We start from the raw sequence: 23,967 nt of genomic DNA on the forward strand, positions 1-23,967 counted from the left end.
TGAAAAAATGATGGAATTAAACTTTTAATGAAATTTATCATCAGCAATCAGTGGTTTAATGTTTGTGATACTACCTACTTAGTTTATTCAACCCTTAACCTGCTGCAATCTATCACTACAAAAAGAACCATAAATAAGCATTGCTTGATATATAGTACCTTAAATATTCTAAACACACGCTACTTTAACAAAAATGGTTCTTCAGGGACCCAAACACAGTTTTTTTTTTTTTAATTCACAGTGCTCAATGCACCTTTTGTTGCACCTTTATTTTTTTAAGACTGCATGTACACCCCACGTGTACACATGTTCTAGCTGCAGTTAGAATGAATACAGAGAAAGAGAATAAAGAATTAGAAGTGGAATAATAATAACAGTTATTTCAGCGTTTTAAAGAGACACAGATGCTAATAGGCCCCCTCTCTCACCATAGACTCTGATCATAATTACAGGTCACTGCTGTGATGTGCAGTAATTACAGTACAACAGCAAGGCCAGGGCTGTGTGTGTCTGCCTGTAAACACAAGTACGGGGGCTCTTTCTGAGACGTGTTCATCTGGTGGTTCACCTTAGTAAAAACAAAAAAAGGCAGTGGACTGAAGTGGACTGAATGTGCAGGAGCCACCACAGCAGCAACAGCAGCAGCAGCAAGACTAATGTGTTGAGCAGTACAGGCTGCTGAATTAGAGACAGAGCTGCTAATGCTAATGGGCAATTCTTCTTTAAAACAGACTGAGAAACTGAGCTACTTTATCAGTGCGTGTGTGTGTGTGTGTGTGTGTGTGTACTAGGGGTGCATGTGGATAAGGCCAGAATATGCGATAAGTCATAAGACAAACATACAGTTGATAAAGGAGGCACAACAATGACTGAAATTGCAGAGGATTCTCAGAAAGAATAACATCAGTCAGAGGTTGCTTGTGTCTTTTTAAAGCTCCACAATGGAAAGCATACTTACATATTGCCTCACACATCGCTGCACAGTAGCATGAAAGAGCTCCAGAGGGTCACCAAAATTGTTTCGATATGCTTCTGCAATGTCACAAGATTGATTTCACTCCAGTGTTGCTGGATTCATTTTTCACCAAGATCTTGCAGCAGCATTGATGATGGTCTGATGAGTCTGACCACTGCACAAAGCCTCCCCCAGCACATCCCAAAGATTCTCAATGAGGTTAAGGTCTGGACTCTGTGGTGAACTCTCTCTCTTAATCCATGTGTGAAAATGATGATCTCATGCTCCCTGAATCACTCTGCACTCTTTCACAATTCCAGCACCATGAATACTGGCATTGTCATCTTGGAATATGGCCGTGATTATCAGTGAAGAAAAAAAACATCCATTGATTGAGTAACCTGGTCTATATTCAGTATATTCAGGTAGTCAGCTGACCTCATTCTTTCAGCACATACTGTTGCTGAACCTAGACCTGACCAACTGCAGCATCAACCCCACATAATTTTTATTTATTTATCTGCATCGAAAAGTCTTGCACCATACTTTTTGTACTTTACTTACTTTAATATCTGACATTAAGATATAACATCAGTTTAGACTCCTTTTCAATCATTTTTTCAGGCTAAGAAGTCGTTCTATCTCACTTTACCTTACTCTAACATCATTTTAATCGTCTTCAGCGTAAAGCTGCTCCACACAGTTTAAGTATGCTGTTATACTCAGCAACAACACTATATCAACAACACTTTTTATTAATTGATTTATCATGAAACACTGTATCACAATAACAATACAATTTTGTTTATCGTAAAGCTTTAGTGTGTTCATTCTGTAGTGTTTATATGGTGGATTTAAGAAGGATAATAGTTGATTTTAAGAGCACAGTGTGAACCAGAACCTCAGTGGTTGTTTTTGTTTTAAATGGAAAGCTCCTGTTGGGTTTTTATTGATGCTGTTTGTGTGTGTGCGAGAGAGAGAGAATGTGCTGGGCTGTATTGTATATATGTTTTAAAAGAGACTGACGTTGGAATGGTGGAGGTATTAATTGCTCTTCTTTCATTTGGCATCACTGGGCTACTGCTGCTGAGTGACTGGAAAATTGCTTCCAGTTGAAAAAATTGGCTTCCATCACTAGTGCCTTCTTTGTCCCACGCACACGTGTACACACACACACACACACACACATTCTGTCTCTGTTTCAAAGGATAATCAGCAAGTAGTCTTGTCTGTCTCACTCTTTTCACTGTGAACACATTTGTCTCAAATGCCAATTCCTGTTTACATTGAAATGTTTTAATTATTTTAAAAGCAGTTCACATTATACTGTTACTTTCTTTCACCACCACTCGCTCCTCTTTCTCTCTCTCCCTCTCTTTCCCTCTCTATCCCTCTATCCTGTCCAGTCATTTCCGACAGACCGCCACCCGTTGTTCGTCAAGGTCCCACCAATCAGACAGTGGCTGTTGATGGGACAGTAGTTCTGGGTTGCCAGGCGACCGGCACACCTACCCCCACCATCCTGTGGAGAAAGGACGGGGTGCTGGTGTCCACTCACGACTCTCGCCTGAAACTGTTGGACACAGGGGCTCTACAGATACGCTATGCCAAGGTATGTTGTTCTACGTTAAAAAAAATAAAAGGCTGTTGTGCTCTCTCAGGGCTCCGGTAGCTGATGGCAAGCTGCATAAACAGTATTCGAACCGGTAATCTCCTGATCATAGTGGCAGCGCTTAGCCCGCTGCTTTTCCACTTTGAAATTATAAATAAATAAATAAATAAATAAATAACCATTACCATTATCATTGTATGTTTAATGAACCAAGTCATTACCTTCAGAAATAAGTTTAGTTTTTATTTTCAATTTAATTGGATTTAAACTGTGTAAGGTTCTTGTAGTCATTTAGATAAATAATCCAAAGCCAGTGTTTGTGTGTGTGTAACTCTCATTATCTCATTATTTAAAGCAATTATTTACACACTGAAAATCTCAGTATTCAGTGTATTCAGTGTCTGTCAATCAAGCTGCTGTTTTGAAACTGTGCTGGATGAAGTCTAACACACACTCCATCACTCACTCATTAAGTAGACGAAGCGACGTACACGCGCGTGGCAGGGGTGGGGGAGGCAAGGTGGTGCCGTTGTCCTTCCACACAGATGGGTGTCTGCGCTTCCACTGCGTCTAGGTCAAAGGTCATTTCAACACAGGCTGTCAGAGCGTGCCGTTAAATCACTCAGCGAGAGACACAAAGAGATTCTTTTTCACCTCGGGCATTTCACCATCACGTCTCTGCAGCCTGCAGGACCACAGCTGTACACCGAGATGTAATAAACTGGATGTGGAGAGAAGTATTGGGACACATTCCAATACTTTTCATAGAGTGTTTCTTTTAAAATCAGGGGTATAAAAAAGTTGTTTATTTATTGTTATTTTGTAAAATGACTAAAATGCATATCATTGTATTCTGCCGGTTTCACGGTATATCACAGTATTTTTATTTTATTTTATTTTATTTTATTTATTTTGCACGACCGGGCTTTTATATAGGCTTGTGACTTATTGTACTGTTATGAGTACATATAGTATAAAACACTAAGGCTTTAAATTAAGCCTTTGATTACTGTTGGGTTTACTTTTTCCCACAAAATTAAACAATATATGAAGAAATTAGTTGAATATATTAGCAGAAAAATAGCTAAAGAATGTAAAACAATAGATCATAGAAGGAGATTCACCAACAACTTTAAACCGGCTTCTTTTTTAAATAGTTCTATAAACACTATACAGTAAATGGACCTGAAATACAAAATTTTGGGGTATTTAAAAGAGATATTTTTTGAAAAGCTCTATTGCACAAGTCAGACATAATTCCTTTTTTTTCTCCAGTTAGCAAATAAATTATCCCTTCAGCTACAGTATTAATATATTTAAAATGGCTATAGTAACTTTTTCATATCCAGACTTTTAGGGAGTTTTATTTCTTGTGATAAATAAATGACTCAGGACTGATTCTGGGCTCGTCTGGGGGACGAGATGAAAGTTTGTCCGAGCTGTGGATCGATTGCGCAATTCCATTCCTCTCACTCCATTGTTATTAACTTGTTATGCTAACTGGCTAGCGTTCTCTAGCGAGCTGTGTGCTTCTTTGGTGGCGCTGTTCTGCACAGCGCTCCGCAGCGCCTCTAGAGGTATGGCTGTATGGGAAAAATGCATAAATTCTAAATTCCCCTCCAGTATATCTTTAAAACCGGTATACCACCCAGCACTACCTTCTAGACAACCACCCATAGCATTAGATATGAAGCCAGTAGGTTTATGTGTATTGTTTATTAGTTTACTATTCTTTTGACAGTATTTCTCAACAAGAACTAGACCAGATAAACAAGGTAGGTAAAGGTAAATATATATATATATATATCTGAATGCATTCATTAGAATGGGTGTCTAGAAACATCTGGACACGTAGTGCGTGTTGATTGTCAGCGTGTACGACTGACTGTGAGAGCTCAGTGCAGCCCAGTTTCTGTTTTAGAATTTTTTTCCAGTCTGTCTGCTCTCCGGCTCCCCGATGTGTCTGTCATCACTTTTAAAGAGGCTCTTCGAGAACATGGACAAAGTCTCTAATTAGCTAGAACTCCAATCTTTTCCATTTGACTGGAAACTCTCTCTCTCTCTCCCCCTAATTTCCCCCCTGCTGCTAGTGTGAGAGGTGTGTGTGATGACAGCAGGGGTACAGAGAGGACAGTCAAGTGTCAGTAATGGGTGTCGAAGCGTGGAGAGTGAAAAGGAGGCAGCTAGGCCTTATCGACTGCAGGAAACTGAATTGGGACATGTGTGGCTTATGTGTGGTTTTATACAGAAATACAGAAGTGAAAAGAGTGGATTTAATAAAGATTTAAACAATAGGTAATTTAAAATCAGCTTTTGTTACAGTCATGTCATTAGGAAATAAACCCAGCATTTTGAATCAAGAATGTGTTCTATGATAGAATTTATAATAATAGCTCTACTAACATAGCCCCCTCTTATTATAGTAATGGTTAAAGTATACTGTATTTTTCACACTATAAGGCACACTTAAAATCCTTTAATTTTTACAAAAATCATCGGTGCGCCTTTTAATCCAGTCACCTTATGAGTTAATTTTACCAGTCAGGTTGTAAGAAGCAGTAAAGCCACTCTGCTGAAGTACAGCGCTATACAAGAATTTCAGATTAGTTCTCCAGCACCAAGACTAGAGTAGCATTAGCATTAGCCGCTAACCACATTTTCATAATTTAGAGGTGAGTATTATCGGCCTTTTGCCTGCTGCTAAACCTGGCTAGCACTGCTAGAGCAGTAAGCCGCTAATGCTAATGCTGCAGCCTTAGTGCTGGAAAAATTCGGGAATCTAAGCTTGCTGTAAATAAGCGGAAGCACTTTATTCACCCAAAAAAGCCCTCGTTTGACTTTTAAAAAAAGTATTTTTCTTTTTGTTACAGTTTTGTTTACTTAGCTTAGCGTTACTTATCTTAGTTAGCTGATCGTGACCGGCAGTGTCTGGCTAGAATCGTCCATATGAAGAAACGAGCAACTCTGGCAGAAAAGGATGTTTTTTAAATACATTACAATTTATAATTCCTAAACCATAGTGTTATTTGTATAGTTAATATTTGCATTTTGTAACTTTCTGATGAATAAATAATAAATCTAAAAGCTGTCTCTCTTCCACAGCTTGGAGACACGGGCATGTACACCTGTATAGCTTCCACCCCGAGTGGAGAGGCTTCCTGGAAGGCTTACCTGGAGGTGCAAGGTATGCTGTGGAGGTGCTGGCTGCTCTGTGTGTGATGGTGTCTACAGGTGTGGAGTGATGGATTAGGAGCTAGATGTTCATTTTTTTTTACTGGCTTCTCTGTCTTATTTCAATTCCAGAGTTTGGTGTTGCGGTCCAACCTGGTCGACCCACCGACCCCAACCTGATCCCCAGTGCCCCCTCCAAACCTGAGGTGACCGACGTCACTCGCTCCACAGTGTCTCTTACATGGAAGCCTGACCTCAATTCTGGAGCCACACCCACCTCTTACATCATCGAGGCTTTCAGGTACATACTTACTAAGCTTTACAAGGCACTGTTTGCACAGATTCCACTAATATGTAGTTTTGAAACTCTAGAAGTCTAAAGTTACTTTACAGTTATTTGCTATACACTACCAATTACATTACCAATTAATTTGATTTACAAAATGTATTTATAGAATTGATAATTTGGCATTTTTTCATTATGGGTTATAAAAGGTACAGAGAAAAAATGTTTTTGTCATATTTTAAATAATAATAAAATATTTATTTTTCTTCTGCTTAAAGATGCAAATATTGTACTTTAGAGATGCCAAGATCGTTCGGCTATGAATCGCTATTGGACATTTTTTTAGGCAAAACACGAGATCGGCGATCGGCCGATTTAGGCAATCGATTCAGAATATTATCAAAAATATACTTTATGTCAGAATGATCTATTTAAGCGTTTATTTTTTTAATCTTTTATTTTTGATGATCATGGCTTACAGCCAATAAAAAACCCAAAAAATCATTGTCTCAGAAAATTAGAACATTGGTCTCATATAAAAAAAGTTGTGTGGGCAGTGTGCCAAGTCCTGCTGGAAAATGAAGTGCTTTGGACTTGATATAAAACAGTGAACAAACACCTGCAGATTTTTCGGAAGCAGTGGGCAGAGCTAATTGCTAATTAAATTAATTGCTAATAAGTGTCTGTTCTGATTAATTATAGGTCGTAATTTGTGTGAAGTGAAAAAATACACAAAAAAGAAGAAACAAACTATGTCCATTGCAATGGTTACAGGCTCTAAAAGGGTTAAATTTTAAATTACTTACCCAGTGTTAGCTTAGATCAGATCATCTGTATTATACTGATAAAAAAACTAGAATTTTAAAATCTGTTTAATAGGAACTGGCAGTATTTGGGACTTCCAAGGATAATCACATCATATTTATGGTACTATTATAAGTTCATACCTTGTGTTAAGTTATTCTAAGCAAAGAAATTCAGACATAATCTAAAGAATAATGTTCAATTTCATGTTTTTTTGTCATACTGTACACTAAACACATGAGCTCATCACATCCGTGCAGTTTGAATCACGTAATTTTATATATATCTGGCTCAGTGTTTGTGTAGCTGTTCTGGTGGTGTTTGGTCAGCGCTAAGTGTGCTGTGATGGTTTCCTGCAGCCATGCGTCGGGCAGCAGCTGGCAGACGCTGGCGGAGCACGTGAGGACGGAGAGCTACGTGCTGAAGGGTCTGAAGCCCAGCGCCGTCTATCTGTTCCTGGTGAGATCAGCTAACGCCTACGGCCTCAGTGACCCCAGCCCCATCAGCGACGCCGTCAAAATACAGGGTACGTTCACCCAGGAAGCTGTATGTATGCAAATGTACACTAATGGGCCACTCTATCACACACACCTGCTGTGTTGGTCCAGTTGTAGCTCTGCAATTAGTGAGTATAGCTCACCTGTTTTCATGCACAGTTTCTGCACATTCATCAGTGGGCAGTTTCTGACCACGGGGCAACTGCTGGAGGGATATTTTTGATTGGTGGACTATTCTTAGACTATGAAAACACTGGCAACATGGCACTCGTACCAGCCTAACACACACACCCACACACACACACACCCACCCACACACACACACACTAACTACCATGTTGGTATTACTGCTGTGTTGAGAAAAGTCCACCATCCAATTATTGTGTGGTCAGCATGGGTCCTACCGTGGTCCGTTTCCATTGGTGGATGTATTAAAGAGGGAGAAGCAGTGGGTGATCTGTCTGTCTGTCTGTCTGCTTGCCTGCCTGTCTCAATCTGTCTGTCTGCCTGTCTGTCTGTTTTTTTACGCCTGTCTGATTCAATATATCAGTCTGTCTATATGCACCCATCTGACTCGATATATTAGTCCGTCTGTCTTTATGTCTGTCTGTTTGTCTGTCTACACGTCTAATTTTATATATCAGTCTGTCTTTCTTCCTGTCTGCCTGTCTGTCTGTCTACACCCATCTGATTCAATATATTAGTCTGTCTTTCTTTATGTCTGTCTGTCTGTCTGTCTGTCTGTCTACACATGTCTAATTTGATATATCAATCTGTCTTTCTTCCTGTCTATCTGTCTGTCTATCTGTCTGTCTACACCCATCTGATTCGATATATCAGTTTGTCTTTTTTCTTGTCTGTCTGTCTATCTCCACCCATCTGATTTGATAAATCAGTCTGTTTTTCTTCCTGTCTGTAGGTCTGTCTGTCTATCTATCTGTCTAGACCCATCTGATTCAATATATCAGTCTGTCTGTCTGTCTACACACTTCTGATTAGATATATTAGATATAATAGTCTGTCTTTCTTCCTGTCTGTCTGTCTGTCTACACCCGTCTGATTTGATATATTAGTCCGTCTTTTTTACTGTCTGTCTGTCTATCTGTTTACACCTGCCTGATTCGATATATCAATCTGTCTGTCTGTCTGACTGTCTGTCTCTTTCTATAATGTTAATTTCTATCTCTGTCTTTCTACCTGCTTCCCTCTCTATCTTCCTGGCTGTCTATGCCCGTTTTATTCTATCGGTCTGTCTTTCTTCCAGTCTGTCTGTCTACGCCCGTCTAATTCTATCTAACAGCCTGTTTTTCTTCCTTTCTGTCTGTCTGTCTAACTGCCTGTCCGTTTCTATCTCAGTCTTTCAGCTTGCCTCTCTGTCTCTATCTGTCCGTTTGTCTATGCCCATCTTATTTTATCTGTCTATCGGTCTGTCTATCTATCCGTCCATCGGTCCGTCTAAGTTTCTATTAGTCTTTTTTGCTTGCCTGCCTGCCTCTATCTGTCTGTCTGTCTGTCTGTATATCTTATCTAAAAAGTTTTTTTTTTTTTTTAATTGTGTCTGGTTGTGCAGACGTTCCTCCGACCAGTCAAGGAGTGGAGCACGGTCAGATCCAGAGGGAGCTGGGGGATGTCGTTATCCACCTCCACAATCCCACCATCCTCTCCTCCTCCTCCATTCGAGTGCAGTGGACCGTGAGTACCCACACTTCTCTCCATTCAGTCTCTCACAGACAGGAGTGCTAACATACATAGCAGACCCTGCAGCCCCTCTCACAGCCGCTGCCTCCCTTTAGCACTCACTTACACTGCCAGGAGGCCACATACAAGCTACAGAACAGGCAGGGCAAGATGGCAGAAATGTGCTGGGTGTTGTAATGGAAGCTGGGTCTCCTCATATCTAACACTCCGGCACACGTGTTCCACGTTCATATTGGCATTTTGGAAGCCTTCACACTTTTTTTCGGGGGGCTTAATGAGTTGCAGCTGAGATGACAGCAGTTTTTATTGGGTTGGATCAAGAGAGCATTAAACGCTTTACAAGCGTGCACTGTTCTCTCTGCATTAGAACCATATGGAGGTGATCCCGGCCTTATGTTTACACAACAGCTCCAGGACTACCGAATCGGATTATAAAGCCTTAAATTAACATGCTAATTATCAATAGCAGTGTTTACTTGTACTTTCAGTGTTGTTATCAGAGTGTATGAGCTCATGATCTTGTATATTTTACGTAGTTAGTCCTCTAATATTGGAGTAACTGCCGTTCAGAGATTCCTCCCTAAGGCAAAGCTCCTAATTTGGCCAGTATTACTCATAATGTGTTACAGTAACATGTGATACTCCTAAAACCACAGGATGCCACAAAGCACCAAAGTGGAAGTGGAGAGTTCCTGTTTAGACATTTTATACATGACATGTGGCGTGTGTCTTCAGCTGCAGTCTCTTCATTTCCTGCAAGGACCAATCTGGCAGTGGGCTTGGGCTGTAGTAGTATGCTGGCTATCGCTAATGCTAAACAGAAAGCAGAGAGACAGAGAATGCCTTGAGCCGTGCTATTATGTTTTTGCGGTTAGCATACAGCGCTTTGACCTGGAAATGGACAAAAGCGATTATTTGCCAATCCACTTCATCAGAATGAGCTTTGTACTTCCAGAAGCCTGGGAGTTTTATACATGAAAATTGGGCTTATGTGATTTAACCACAGTGTAGTATTAAAAATGGGAACAAAATTATTATTATTATTTTTTTTTAGTTAAACGTTCTCCTGACTCACATTATGTACTTATGCCTCTCAGTATGGTATTTAAAAGCATTAAATTAGCCGAATTCTAGCTCTTGTCAACCCCACTCTGAATTTATTTTGTTGTTTATTCCCATCTGGAGGATCGTGCATCCCTTATCTCATGATGTCTGACCTTTGGCTTCTTTTAACAATGAATTATTGTTATACATAATACAGGCAGTTAGACTGTTGGGCCACTCTAAAGCTGTGATTTCATACTACATAAAACTTAGTTTTTCTGTGCTTTCTTGCACACATATATAAATAAAATTTTACAACTCTAGAGTGGCAAAGCTGTCGTACTCCATGGAACAGGGGTCTGAACAAATAGGAAGGCCAGCACATGTAATAAAGGGAGTTACTACAGAAATGGTATTAACAGTAAACTAGCTTCAACTCGTTTACTAAGATGCAGAACTTAACTTAAAATAAACCAATGTAACCAGTGACTGTGTATTTTTAAGCTGACTTGCTTTGAATTTTTCTTTTACAGTTATGCCTGAAAGACCACTAAAAACGTTACGGTATTTTTCACACTAAAAGGTGCACCAGATTATAAAGCGCACTGTCAATGAAGGTATATTTTCTGGTCTGTTTTTATACTTAAGGCTTACTGGATTATAAGGTGCATTTTAAGAGACACTAAAAGAAACTTGTACTTCAGCATGGTTTGCCGCTGATGGTGGGGGGTAGCTAACTAATTTAAGTAAAGCTAAGCTAAGTACTTTTATTTTAATGTCAATCGAGAGCTGGATATTATTCTACTGTTTATTAACTGTTTATTTAGGTGAGTAAAGTGCTTCTTTTTTCCAGCACTAAGGCTGGAGCATTAGCATTAGCGGCTACACTGAGGAGCCCTGAGTGTTCTGGTAAGCCATGATGTTATTAGCTAGCGATTCGTCCCACGTAGCTTGTTTTAACATGCTAAACGCACAGATTAAAGTCTGATATACTTAACTCTGAACAGCCAAAGAGCGAGTGTGGTTAGCGGCTAATGCTAATGCTAATGCTACTCCAGCCTCGGTTCTGGAGAACTCAACTGAAACTCCTGTATAAAGCTGTACTTCAGTGAAATGGATTTACTGCTTCGTACAACCTAACTGATAAAATTCATACATAAGACACACTTGATTATAAGGTGCACCGATGATTTTTGAGAAAATTAGAGGATTTTAGGTGCACCTTATAGTGTAAAAATACAATAATTCATATGATGTTTGATCCAACTTACAGTATATCATCTGTTTTCCCTGTAGGTGGAACAGCAGTCGCAGTACATCCAGGGCTATAAGGTGATGTACCGGGTGTCCTCTGAGACGGGTCAGACCCGGAACGACTGGGCTGTATTTGAAGTGCGAACTCCTGGAGAATATACAGCACTGATCACTCAGCTCCGCAAGGGCACCACCTACGACTTCAAAGTGCGGCCTTTTTTCAACGAGTTCCAGGGAACGGACAGCGATATCAAAGTGGGCAAGACTCTGGAAGAAGGTAATAATTATGGTCTTCTGTCCATGTATGCACACACGAGTACGGCCAATAGAATAGGACTCTCTAAAGCAAATAAACACAAAACTGAAACTAATGACTATTGCCAGGCGGCACTGGGTTTGAGTGGTATATATATACCCCAGCATTGAGCTGTGGAGCAGATAAACTGTGTTCTCTGGAGTGATGGTGTTCCAACCCATACTTTTGGTTCTGGGGAAGAGATCAGATGATAAGGGGGGGTGATCATCCAACATCATGATCCTAATCTTTATTTTTGTTGCTGAATTTAATCAACATAATCCTACCAAAATTGCTCCAAAAATGGTTAGAAATCATTCCAACACTGCTGTACTTCACTAAATTCACATTATACACATTGTCTGTTTAATTCTTATTGCTATAAATACAGCTCTGGAAAAAAAGAGACCACTTAAAAATGATGAGTTTCTTTGATTTTACCAAATAAAACAAAATCCTCTGGAATATAATCAAGAGGAAGATGGATGATCACAAGCTAAGCTGATCATCAAACCAAGATGAACTGATTGAGTTTTTGTTTTGGACCAGAAGTGGCATAAAATTATCCAAAAGCAGTGTGTAAAACTGGTGGATGAAAACTGTGATTATTCCACCAAATATTGATTTATAAACACCAAATATTGAAACTTTATGAATATGAACTTGTTTTCTTTGCATTATTTAAGGTCTGAAAGCTCTGCATCTTTTTTTTTAATTTCAGCCATTTCTCATTTTCTGCAAATAAATGCTCTAAATGACAATATTTTTATTTGGAATTTCAGAGAAATGTTGTCGGTAGTTTATAGAATAAAACAACAGTGCTCATTTTACTCAAACATTTACTTATAAATAGCTGAATTAGAGAAACTAATTTAGAAACTGAAGTGCTCTCTTATTTTTTTCCAGAGCTGTAGGTTGTTAGGGCTCACAAAAAAAATATGTATATATTTTTTGTCATCTTAGGCAACATTAGTGAAGCTCAGGGGCATTAAAACACAAAACCAATACAGAGTATATCCCTTTCACCACTAAAAACTTACTAAAACTAGTATTAAGCGCATATTTTAAGCATTAAAGTACAGTGTGTGCTCCTGTATGTGTATATTTCTCAGTAATTCATGCATACGGCTAACTGTTGTGCAGTATTTCAGCCAGAGGGCTGACTGAGCCGTGGCGGTTTAAAGCAGCACTCCAAAACCAAATGTAACAAACACAACACTCAAACAAATGCCGTGCTAATTGTTGGTAGGGCGTGGCTGCCTGTGGCTCCTTAAATCCACAAGGATCCACATTTGGTTTACTCCCAGAGTTCAGTGTCTGTGTGTGACAGAAAGAGAGAGAAAGAGAGAGAGAGCGGGAAGAGTAACTGCTGAGAAAGACTTAGAGAAAAGAGTCTGAAAACAGCTGGATTTGCTCTCAGGCATTTAATTGCTCATAAGGGGCTGGTGTTTTTCTGCGTTTAAGCTCAGTCATACATTCACACTGTAATAGAGTGCCTGAATTACTTCAGTGTTCCAGTGAGTCATCATCACTGTTCACTATAAACACCTCAGAACACTGTTTTAGCTATATGCACAGGCACACAATAACGTGTAGTGCAAAAAACCTGCATAAGGTGTGAGGTGCTATCTTGTGAGTGAGGCTGTATGCAATAATATCATCAACATTTTTTTTTATATCGTGAACAATATTATACCCTGAATTATCAGCCACCCCATATTATCACATCATGATACTGCTTTTCTCATTATATATCTACTAAACATATATATATATAATATATAATATATATATATATATATTTATAGGCATTTAAACCTCCTAGGAATTTATGGTATGGCCCTTGTTCGTTTTATAGTTTGTTTGTTTTTTCAAGTAAATAAATTTTTCCCCCTAAATCATAGATTAGGAGTTAAGAATATTTTATAGTTTTTTTTTTTTATCACTAATTTGCTTTCTTTTAAATTTTGTTTTATTGTACAGCACTTTGGTCGACACTTGATGTCTTTTAAATGTGCTTTATAAATAAAATTGACTAGAGACTATAAAGATTATATCTGTCCAGTATCATTTATTTTATTTTAATCCTGGCTATATTGAGATATTTGGAGTGCATTATTATTAGTTTCATGACATTCTGGATCATTGACTTCCGTAACAAATCTAATAAAATTCTTGTATTTTTTTTAGGGGTGTGCCATATTATTTCATATGCAATAATAAAATGTAATTTTCATTTTGTTGCAGTAGTATATTATAAAAAAAAAAATATATATATATATATATATTTTTTTTTCTTTATTTTTAAATGTTTTTTTTTTGCACATAACACTATTTCAGATCTGTCATCTAACAAAATAGACCATGAACCAGTTAATGAACAAATAGCCCCACCCACTTCACTTCACTGGGATAAACAGTAGAACTAACAGCTAATTACTGCTAACTTATTAATTTAATGTTATTCATTTTTTAACTATGTTTTTGCTACTGTTTAGGGATGATTAATGTAATGCAAAGGCCAATATAAAATATAAAATATTACACACAGGATTTCAATGCAATGGAAACAAAAATAATAATAATATTTTAGTTATTTGAATTTATTTGCTATATAGATTTTATAGTAGAATATAAGAATCTTCTTTTCTATGAATTAGAGAGAGAAAACAGCATTCTTTTCTTTATTACTAGAGATTATTAAGGTCTAAAAGGGTTAATCCAAGCACATTTGCATGCCGTTTGAGTAAAAGAAACAGTCTGAAACAGTCCAATAAGAGGGAATTATGATGAAATTATATGCTATTTCCTAATTTATTTCTCGATAATTATCACCATAATCGTGATTAACAACAACATGCCTGAAATGTGTCATATGTTATATGTTAGTTAATGCATTTTTTATGTTTCTGCTGTTTTATTTTATTTTTTTTTGGAAAATTCAACATATAAAAGTACAATATTAGAGGGAGAAAAAAAGTATTTTGAAGTGTTTTAATCTAACATTCTCTTGTGAAAAAATCCATTATCATTAAAGCTGATTGGTCTGCCAGTGTTTGCTCACTGCATTTCATCCTGTCTTTTCTCAGCACCCAGCGCCGCCCCCAAGGAAGTGAAGGTTACGGAGAATGGAGACAACGGCACAACCATCCTGCTGTCCTGGCAGGCCCCCCCAGAGGACGAGCAGAACGGAGTAGTCCAGGAGTACAGGGTGAGGACCCCGGAAGATATATATATATATATATATATATATATATATATATATATATATATATATATATATATATATATATATATATATATATATATATATGTATATATATATATATATATATATATGTATATACATATATATATATATATATACATATATATATGTATATATATATGTATATATGTATATACATACATATATACATATATATATACATATATATATATATATATGTATATATATAAACATATATACATATATACATATATATGTATATATATATGTATATATGTATATACATATACATATATATATATATATATACATATATATGTATATATATATATACATATATATGTATATATATATAAGAGAGAGAGAGAGCTGGGCATGACAAGGCTGAGAAAAAAAATTGCTGACACTCTCTTAGTCACTCATCATCTTCATCTGAAGACCAGGGAGAGATCTGACTAAAGGCGAGGAGATGAGGAGGAGGAAAGGCCTCTGGAGGAAATGGAATTAAAAGAGAAATCATTGTAGAATGCTGCCACCTAGTGGACTACTTGTAGACTGTACGGATTTCTGAATTTAATCTCTGGTCTTTGTCTTCACAATACACCATAACTTCACCATACAATCAATTCATAATGGGAGGCTACTAGATAATAATTGCACTGATATTTACTGCAGATATGTAGGTATGTGCACTAATCTATAGAAGACTTTAGGTTTAAATTATTTATTAATAGTTTTATTGGAGAATATAATCCCATTTTCTTCTTTTTTTTTAGGTCTATTTAGCCGTTCAAAGCAGTCCACGTTTGCTGCCTCACTGCTACACATTGCTTTGTGCTCATGATGTTTTTTTAAATATACATAGGTCCTTAATTTCTTCCATTTTCTTCTCATTCGTCCCCTTTCCCTGCCCTCTACACCCAGTTAAAGCTTTGTGTGGCTCAGACGGCCCGCTGAGCTTATATGATATTCCGTTCAGGTCTTTACTTTTAATGGGATCCTGGCGTGCTGTCATTTAAAATGTGTGGATTAGAGTTAAACAGTTTAAAAAAAAGAAAAAAGTGAAGTCGCTGTTAATTTTCCAGGTAAATGTTTTCTGCCGACGGAAAGGGCGGTTGCGAGTAATTTCATGCTTGTTAAATTTGGCGAGAGCGCTCAATTCTTTCCCTAATCGCTTTCCCCGTTCGCTCCCGCTGCTTCGCGCCGCGTCGTGCCTCAGACGAGCCGCTGAGGATTGTGGGTCAGCTCTTACTCTGCCCCATGTGTTACTCTCTGTTACTTCCCGGGAGCCAGCAGGGACAGCAGAGGGTTGTTATCATTTCTGAGAAGGAGAGCTGGCCAGAAGAGAGAAAACTCCAGCCAAAACAACCTCAGACTGTAAAGATATGAATTGCCGTGCGCTGAGCTAGTGACAGGCTTTCCTCTCTTTTCTCTCCGACCCCCTGGACTGAGTTAGCCAGAGCCGTATCCCTTTCAGCCCAGTGTGAGAGCTCCTTGCTCAGGCAGTTATTTTATTAGAGCTGTGATTGGAGATCCAGGCTGTAGTTTTTACTGTGGAACTCTGGTTCTGTTGGACGTGTTCAGAGAGCAGATTGTTATGGCTCCGGCGTAGAGGAACGGGTCAGGGTTGACTGCAGACACAGAAACTCAATTTCTTTCGAGGAAAGAGACAAAAGTTGTTCTCAGAACAAGTTTCCACTACACTGGATTTAAAATTTGAGGTGGCTGAATCAAGTTGAAGTGAACGCTAAAAGAGGTTCTGGGTTATGAAGACACATAACACCAGAACACACACTAAATATATATATATATATATATATATATATATATATATATATATATATATATATATATATATATATATATATATATACATGTTACAGTACTTTCTGTGACACGCTCGGAGGGCTTAGCTTAGCCTTCCTATTATCTGCATTTGTCAGGAACAGCAATGGTGAGTCATATTGACCCGGTGCATGTTTAATTATCCAAAAGATGTCTAAAACCTGAACAATTCTTCCTAAACAATTCAAAAAGAGTGTGAATATTTAATATTTAATAATAATTTAACACACTCCATTGCTATTTATTATATCAATATTTAGTGCAATGGTGTTGTCCAATTAGGATAATTCACTCGTTTTTAATGTTTCACCACTTTATTATTTTTGAAAGACCAGCATATAAAACACAATAGTTTTACATAACATTGAAACACAACCTTGCAATTTAGTTTTAGTTTTAGTTTTTGCAAGGGGTGGTTGCAAATACAGCTCTGTTAAAAATTAAGACTTCAGTTTCTGGATCTGTTTTTCTAATTTTGCTGTTTATAGGTAAATGTTTGAGTAAAATGAAAATTGCTGTTTTATTCTATAAACTACTGACAACGTTTCTCCCAAACTCCAAATATAAATATTGTCATTTAGAGCATTTATTTGCAGAAAATGAGAAATGGCTGAAATAACAAAAAAAATACAAAGTGTTCATACCTCAAATAATGCAAAGAAAACAAGTTCATATTCATAAAGTTTTAAGAGTTCAGAAATCAATATTTGGTGGAATAACCCTGGTTTTCAATCACAGTTTTCATGCATATTAGCATGTTCTCCTCCACCAGACTTACACACTGCTTTTGGATAACTTTATGCCCCTCCTGGTGCAAAAATTCCAGCAGCTCAGCTTGGTTTGATTTCCTCTTGATTATATTCCAGAGGTTTTTAATTCATATTATATGTTGATTTTACTAACTAAAATACTTTTAATTATTTTTCCTAGATCTTCAAATTTTAAAATGGGTCAATTTGATATGGGACATAAAAGGAAGGTTAAGGTGCTAAAGTTTGTGTAAAGTGTTGGGGCTACATGGCCTTTGAAACACAGGGGAATCAGGACAAATGCAAGGTGGCTGCAAAATTGGGTAAAGAAACCAACCACAAATGTATCATTTTCTTTTTTACAAATTACAATATCGTAAATTGTAACATAAAAACGCCACATATGTGGTTGGTCTCTTTATTGCATTATCTTAGTTTAATGTGATTTTAATTTATTATGGCCATCTTCTTAAAATGCATCCGCTAGTTGTTTGTCTCAGCTAGTTAGCTAATGTGGTGCAACAGTGTTATTGAGACTGCTACATTTAGGGCTGGACAAAAAAAATTAGAGCAAGCAACCAACAAATAGCAATAATTATCTCCCTACACTTAGGAATTTGTATTATGTGAAAACTAAAATTTTAAGGTTTTATCTTTCTCTCTCTCTCTCTATCTCACTCTCTCTCTCTCTCTTACACTCTCCATCTTTATCTCTATGTCTTGCTCTCTCTCTATGTATTATCTCTATATTCAGATCTGGTGTTTAGGGAACGAAAGCCGCTACCACATCAACCGCACAGTGGACGGGTCCACCTTCTCCGTGGTCATCTCAGGCCTGGTTCCGGGCGTCCGCTACAGCGTGGAGGTGGCAGCCAGCACTGGAGCCGGACCTGGAGTGAAGAGTGAGATCACTTACTTCCAGCTGGGTGAGTCAATATGTTCCACTGACTTCTAGCAAATCAAAAACTCTCGCTGTGTGTGTTTTATCCTTATTAAAACAGTATTAAACTAAGTATTTAAATGGAAAATGTGTCTCTTTTCAGCCAGACAGGTTGCTGAGACATATTAGTGTAATAATATATGACAATCCTCACGAACCTGCAGGCGTTTAATCCTGGAAATGCATTGGTCCATAAAGACTAATATAAACAGTTTGCTTCTTTACTTAGAGCAGAACCATGAGCCGTGACTTGTTCCCTCCGGAGCTGTTGATGTTGGTGGTTAAAAGAGTAATTGAAATAATTAGATCAGCGTCAGTGTTGGCACAGCGCCCTCTCAGGTGGTTGAATGACAGGAGAGCTCGTAAATTTAATCTGTTTTAATTCAGACTCAAATTAATTCTAATTGAGGTTGGAGCCTTGATTACTTTCAGTCTGTTGGCAACAAAAGGTAGAAATATTGTGTTTATGTTTGAAGGCAGCAGATGAAGGGCGCGGTGTTTGTCAGAGCAGCTCGTCAGGATTTAATGCGGCCTGGAATCGCACCACCTGCATGCTTTAGGAGCTGAGAGATGACTTTATTGGCGTGGGCTTTTTGATCTGGTTGTCAGAATTGGGAGTTAGATGCAGCTTTTTTTTACGGTTTCTCCATCAACACTTACATAAGAATAGAAAGACTGAATGAAAGCTTTATAGCTGAAGCTATAATGCACCTTATTAAATACTGTAATGCATGTTTTATTGAATCTGTTTGGTTTTTATCTGTCTTTTGGAATTTAATTTAATATGATGTAAAAAGAAACTAAGTTTTCTGTAGTGCAGAATATTGCTAGAAATAGTATTCTGTAATATTTTATGGATTTAGTCGCAAAACCCAGCTTAGCTTAGACAGTGCTGGGATAGGACTTGCTTTGCTTAAGATATTTCAGTGGTATATTATGATTCATATTGTCATTATTAGGGGCTAACAGTTGGATCAATGTATTTGTTTGCATTACAAGATGTATGTACCAAAATTGCCTGAAATTATATATTATACAGAGGTTACAAGTAAAATATGCCACAGTGTTGAGGTGGGGAGCAGTAAATGATGAAAAGGAGAAGCCCCATCCAATTTTTTAGAATTATTTGGGGAGTCACTAAAAAAAATCTAAGAATTTCATTCCTGAAGAGTAGAGAGAGTTACTCCAACAAAAGCATGATAAACTCTTTTGTAAATGCCCTTGATTTATAGAAGAAAAAAAATAAGCTACCACTTCAGATTCTGAATCAGTTTCTCTGATTTTGCTATTTATAGGTATATGTTGAGTAAAATGAACATTGTTGTTTTATTCTATACACTTAAGACAACATTTCTCACAAATTCCACATAAAAAACATGACAAAAAAAGATTTTAACCTTCAGACCTCAAATAATGCAAAGAAAACAAGTTCATATTCATAAAGTTTTAAGAGTTCAGAAATCAATATTTAGTGGAATAACTCTGGTTTTTAATCACAGTTTTCATGCATCTTGGCAAGATCCTCCACCAGTCTTACACACTGCTTTTGGATAACGTTATGCCTGCACTCCTGGTGCAAAAATTTAAGAAGTTCAGTTTGGTTTGATGGCTTGTGATCATCCATCTTCCTTTTGATTATATTTCAGAGGTTTTCAATTTGGTTAAATCAAAGAAACTCATCATTTTTAAGTGGCCTCTTATTTTTTTCCAGAGCTGTTTGAAGGAGCAGGTGTTAATAGTAGTTAATAGTTCTTTACATTGTTTTAGTCATGATGGATGGACCAGTATTACCAGTATTTTTACATTGACTTACAAAAAAAACTTAAGGATTGTCTTTTAGTTGTGAAGTAATTTTTTTATTAATATGTTTTTTTTTGTGGGACAGCTAATATTAACTTCCTTCAACCACTGGAGGCCTTAATCCTGAGAGGGAGAGAGAGAGAGAGAGAGAGAGAGAGAGAGAGAGAGGGAGGAGAGTGAATTAAGCATGCTGAACACCTCCTGAGTGTAAGCTTATGGGAGGAAAAGCTTATGGGAAGCTGTTTGCCTGCAGCTCTGAAATGTCTCTCCAATGATAAAAGTGTCTCTGACATGAAACAAAACCAGATAGCAAGGTGGAGAAAGATAAAAAAAAAAAATCAGTCACTGGAAAGAAATGTTTTTAGGCCTGGGAGGAGGGACTAACTTAGTCTCTTTAATGTGGGAAACGAGGGAGAGAAGGAGGGAGGGAGGGAAGGAAGACGGAGAGAATAGGCAGATGAAGCTGCAGCTTTGTTGTGTGCTGCTTTGCCAGACTTTTTCCCTCTCTTTTTAAATCCACCACACAGTGCTCTTCTGAAGAGATACAAATGTGTGTCTTACTAATTTATATTTAGTTACTAATTGAGTTACTAGGATTGCCTTCATTAATTCATTAAGTCCCATCTCATTAAAGATGAACTGATATTATCATTATGATTTTAGGCCTGTGGCCTAGCTGTACTAATAGAATTATGATATAATATTAATTCAGTGTCAATTAAAATGTTTGTAATTATTTTGTCATTTCCTGTGGAAAAGGACGCTTTTCTCAAGTACTCTAGAATTCAAGGTAGCACTTAATTTCGTAATACATGGCACAGATACCCCAGGTCATTCAAATATCATGTGTAGTATGATGTACAGCACGTAAATCCTTAAGGTGAGCTAAAAGGAATACTCCGAAAAGTTTTATGAAGTCATTGCTCAGTGTAGCTCATAGCCTACAAATGTGTCATGAACAGTGTTGTGAGTAACGGCGTTAAAATAAACGGCGTTACTAACGCCGTTACTTTTTTCAGTAACGAGTAATCTAACTAATTACTCTGACTGTAACTATAACGCCGTTACCATTTTCGACACTCCGTTACTGCACGTTACTTTAGCAGCTGAATGAACTTTTTTTAACTTTGCGCATACAGACAAAGAGCCCTATCATACACCCCGCACAAGGTGTGTAGCGTGGCGCTTTGCCACCCGTCAACAGTCTATTTTTAGGCCTTGCACGCGTCCTTAAAATAGCGTTGGACTTTGGAATATATTAACACCGAAGGGCGTGGTGGTCTGGAAATGATGTGTGTTGAGGTAAATTTCTGGCGTGTTTTTATCTTGGCGGCGGAAAAAAACTTAGCGCGATTGCTCACCCTGCGCTCCAAAATACTCCATACCATCACATCTTTACCACACTAAATAACTGTAAGTAGGCATTCTGCTGTTTAAAAATTTCAACAGAGGCTTATTCTCACTCAAATGCTGGAGTTTTGAAATGGAAAATTAAAAGAGAAAATAACTTTGACTGAACATAAATTTATTTTATTTAACTTTGCTATTATTTAACTGAATTTCACTTTTATATCTGAAAAACAAAGCACATTGTCAATCTGGCGCGTGGTGCTGCCCGTCAATTATATAAAACTTAAAACATTTGAAATACACAGAAATATAACGCTATATGTTAGCATTCGTTTCTTATCACCAGGGCAAATTTATTAAAATATTAAATATATTAATTCATGAATTAAAATCTTGTCCAGCGCTCTGAAATGTCAGGCACGCAAAGTGGTGCTTGGCGCAGCGGCGAGGCATTGCGCGCAGAATAACCTCTGTCTTCTAAAAAAAAGTTTTTATAAATAAGATCTGACAAGTATACTAAAATTAATGTTATTAAACTTACTAAAGCCAACAAATGTACTGTTAATTAATAAAGAGAAATCAGGCAAAATGCGCTGCGCCTCTCTCTCTCTCTCTCTCTCTCTCTCTCTCTCTTTCGCAACGCGGAGCTGAATTCAGCGCGAGGCTATAAATAATTTACAACTCAACAGTTCAGTTAAATAAAAATAAGTAAGGACCTGTAAGTTAATCAAATATTGTCAAATATAAAGGATAGGTTGAGGTTTTGGTGAGCTGTTTTCATGATTTGAAACTGAAACTAACCGAAACTTTTATTATTCTGCGCAAAAAGCCTGTGATTGTTTTAAATGAGTTTTTTAATGGATTTAAATGAGTTTTTTTAACGGATTGTTGTTTTTGTCCGTTTTGTTTATATATACATTTATTTCTTTGAGTGTGGTTTGGTTTGTTTAATTTTTATCCCCAGACGTGTATTTGTTTTTTCCGTTTTTTTCAGTATTACATGTCTTAGTAATTTTCTTTGGTCCTGTGGAGTTTTTCGTTTCTTATATTTTTTTATTCGTTAGACTATATTTTTGTCAACATTTTGGGTTTATTTTTGTTTGTTATTTTTCTAATAATAATAGTAATTACATCATTAATTTTATTTATTTATTCTTTATTTATTTATTTTTACAGGGCGAAGTAACGCAATAGTTACTTTTACTGGTAACTAGTTACTTTTATAGTGGAGTAACTCCGTTAGTAACTCAGTTACTTTTTTGGAGAAGTAACTAGTAACTATAACTAATTACTTTTTCAAAGTAACGTGCCCAACACTGGTCATGAACATGTAGCTGCTGATTTTTAAGCAAATCTGTTGTTTTTACTACGAGTGGGTTATAAGATCATTCATTACATATTATTGGAGGTGACAGCAGTGCGTAAATCGAGTAGCTACTCCCATTGTAGTCTTTTATACAGAGATTTCTTATTCTATTCGAATCAATCATATTTTTTTTCTCCCGTTCTGTATTAAATGTATACATTACTGCATCTCCCCGTGTAAAACTGTAATCTTGTCTGAATTGAGTTTTAGAGATTAGAATGTCCATTTAATTATCGCAATTAAGTAAAGCAAAATAAAGTTAAACCCTGTTTTTTTTCTTTCTTTTTCTTTTTTTAGACTCCTCAGGGCGGATGACACAGTCAGTAGTGGACCCAGAGAACACTCTCTCTCAGCAGATCTCAGACGTGGTCCGGCAGCCGGCCTTCATCGCAGGCATCGGTGCAGCCTGCTGGATAATCCTCATGGTCTTCAGTATCTGGCTGTACCGCCACCGCAAGAAGAGAAGCGGCCTGAGCACCAGCTACGCCGGCATCCGCAAAGGTACAGCCGCTAGCTCAGCCAAGTTTCAAGGACAAGTTCATGTGCTTCTATTCCACCAGTTATTTTGGACAGTAATAGAGTAGTATGTGGGATTTGTAGTAATGTATTTTTCGCACTGAATTATAAGGCGCACTATCAATAAACGTCTATTTTCTGGTCTATTTTCATACATAAGGCACACTATAAAGCCGGATTTTATGCAACACTAGTAAGGAACAGGGGTGTCGCCATGTTTTCCTTCTAATTCAGCAGGTCTCTCTGCTGGGTGATGGTGGTGGCTGCGGGTAACTATGTTAGTAAAGCTAAGCTAAGTACACAAAACTTAACAATTATTTTTAAAGTCAAAGGAGTGCTGGTTGCTAATCCATACAGATTTCTCTCCTGAAAACTGTTTATTTGGGTAAGTGAAACACTTCCATTCATTTACAGTACGTTTAGATTTCCAGATTTCCACAAAGGCTGCAGCATTAGCATTAGCAGCTAACCGACAGTGCTAGCACTCAGGAACCCTATAAGCTGGGGCGATATTTGTTCGTCCTATGTAGCTTGTTTTAAAACAGTAGACATGCAG

At 37.4% G+C, this 23,967-nt stretch overlaps 1 protein-coding gene across 6 annotated transcripts in view; it reads left to right on the plus strand.

Annotated features, from left to right (window-relative positions):
- robo1 (roundabout, axon guidance receptor, homolog 1 (Drosophila)) overlaps window positions 1-23,967 on the plus strand; it is a 480,259-nt gene that overhangs the window by 414,849 nt on the left and 41,443 nt on the right. For all 6 annotated transcript variants that reach the window (XR_007425321.1, XM_022679654.2, XM_049467115.1 and 3 more), the window contains 9 exons: window positions 2,362-2,567; window positions 5,670-5,751; window positions 5,871-6,039; window positions 7,188-7,354; window positions 8,896-9,017; window positions 11,364-11,598; window positions 14,706-14,827; window positions 18,194-18,365; window positions 23,193-23,396. Coding sequence is in view for 5 of the 6 variants with exons in the window: in XM_022679654.2 (XP_022535375.2) it covers window positions 2,362-2,567; window positions 5,670-5,751; window positions 5,871-6,039; window positions 7,188-7,354; window positions 8,896-9,017; window positions 11,364-11,598; window positions 14,706-14,827; window positions 18,194-18,365; window positions 23,193-23,396 (1,479 nt within the window). In the remaining variant the exon portion in view is untranslated. The remainder of the gene's footprint in view (window positions 1-2,361; window positions 2,568-5,669; window positions 5,752-5,870; window positions 6,040-7,187; window positions 7,355-8,895; window positions 9,018-11,363; window positions 11,599-14,705; window positions 14,828-18,193; window positions 18,366-23,192; window positions 23,397-23,967) is intronic.

The sequence above is a fragment of the Astyanax mexicanus genome, chromosome 18 (assembly GCF_023375975.1).
Source record: "Astyanax mexicanus isolate ESR-SI-001 chromosome 18, AstMex3_surface, whole genome shotgun sequence".
Taxonomy (NCBI): Eukaryota; Metazoa; Chordata; class Actinopteri; order Characiformes; family Acestrorhamphidae; genus Astyanax; species Astyanax mexicanus.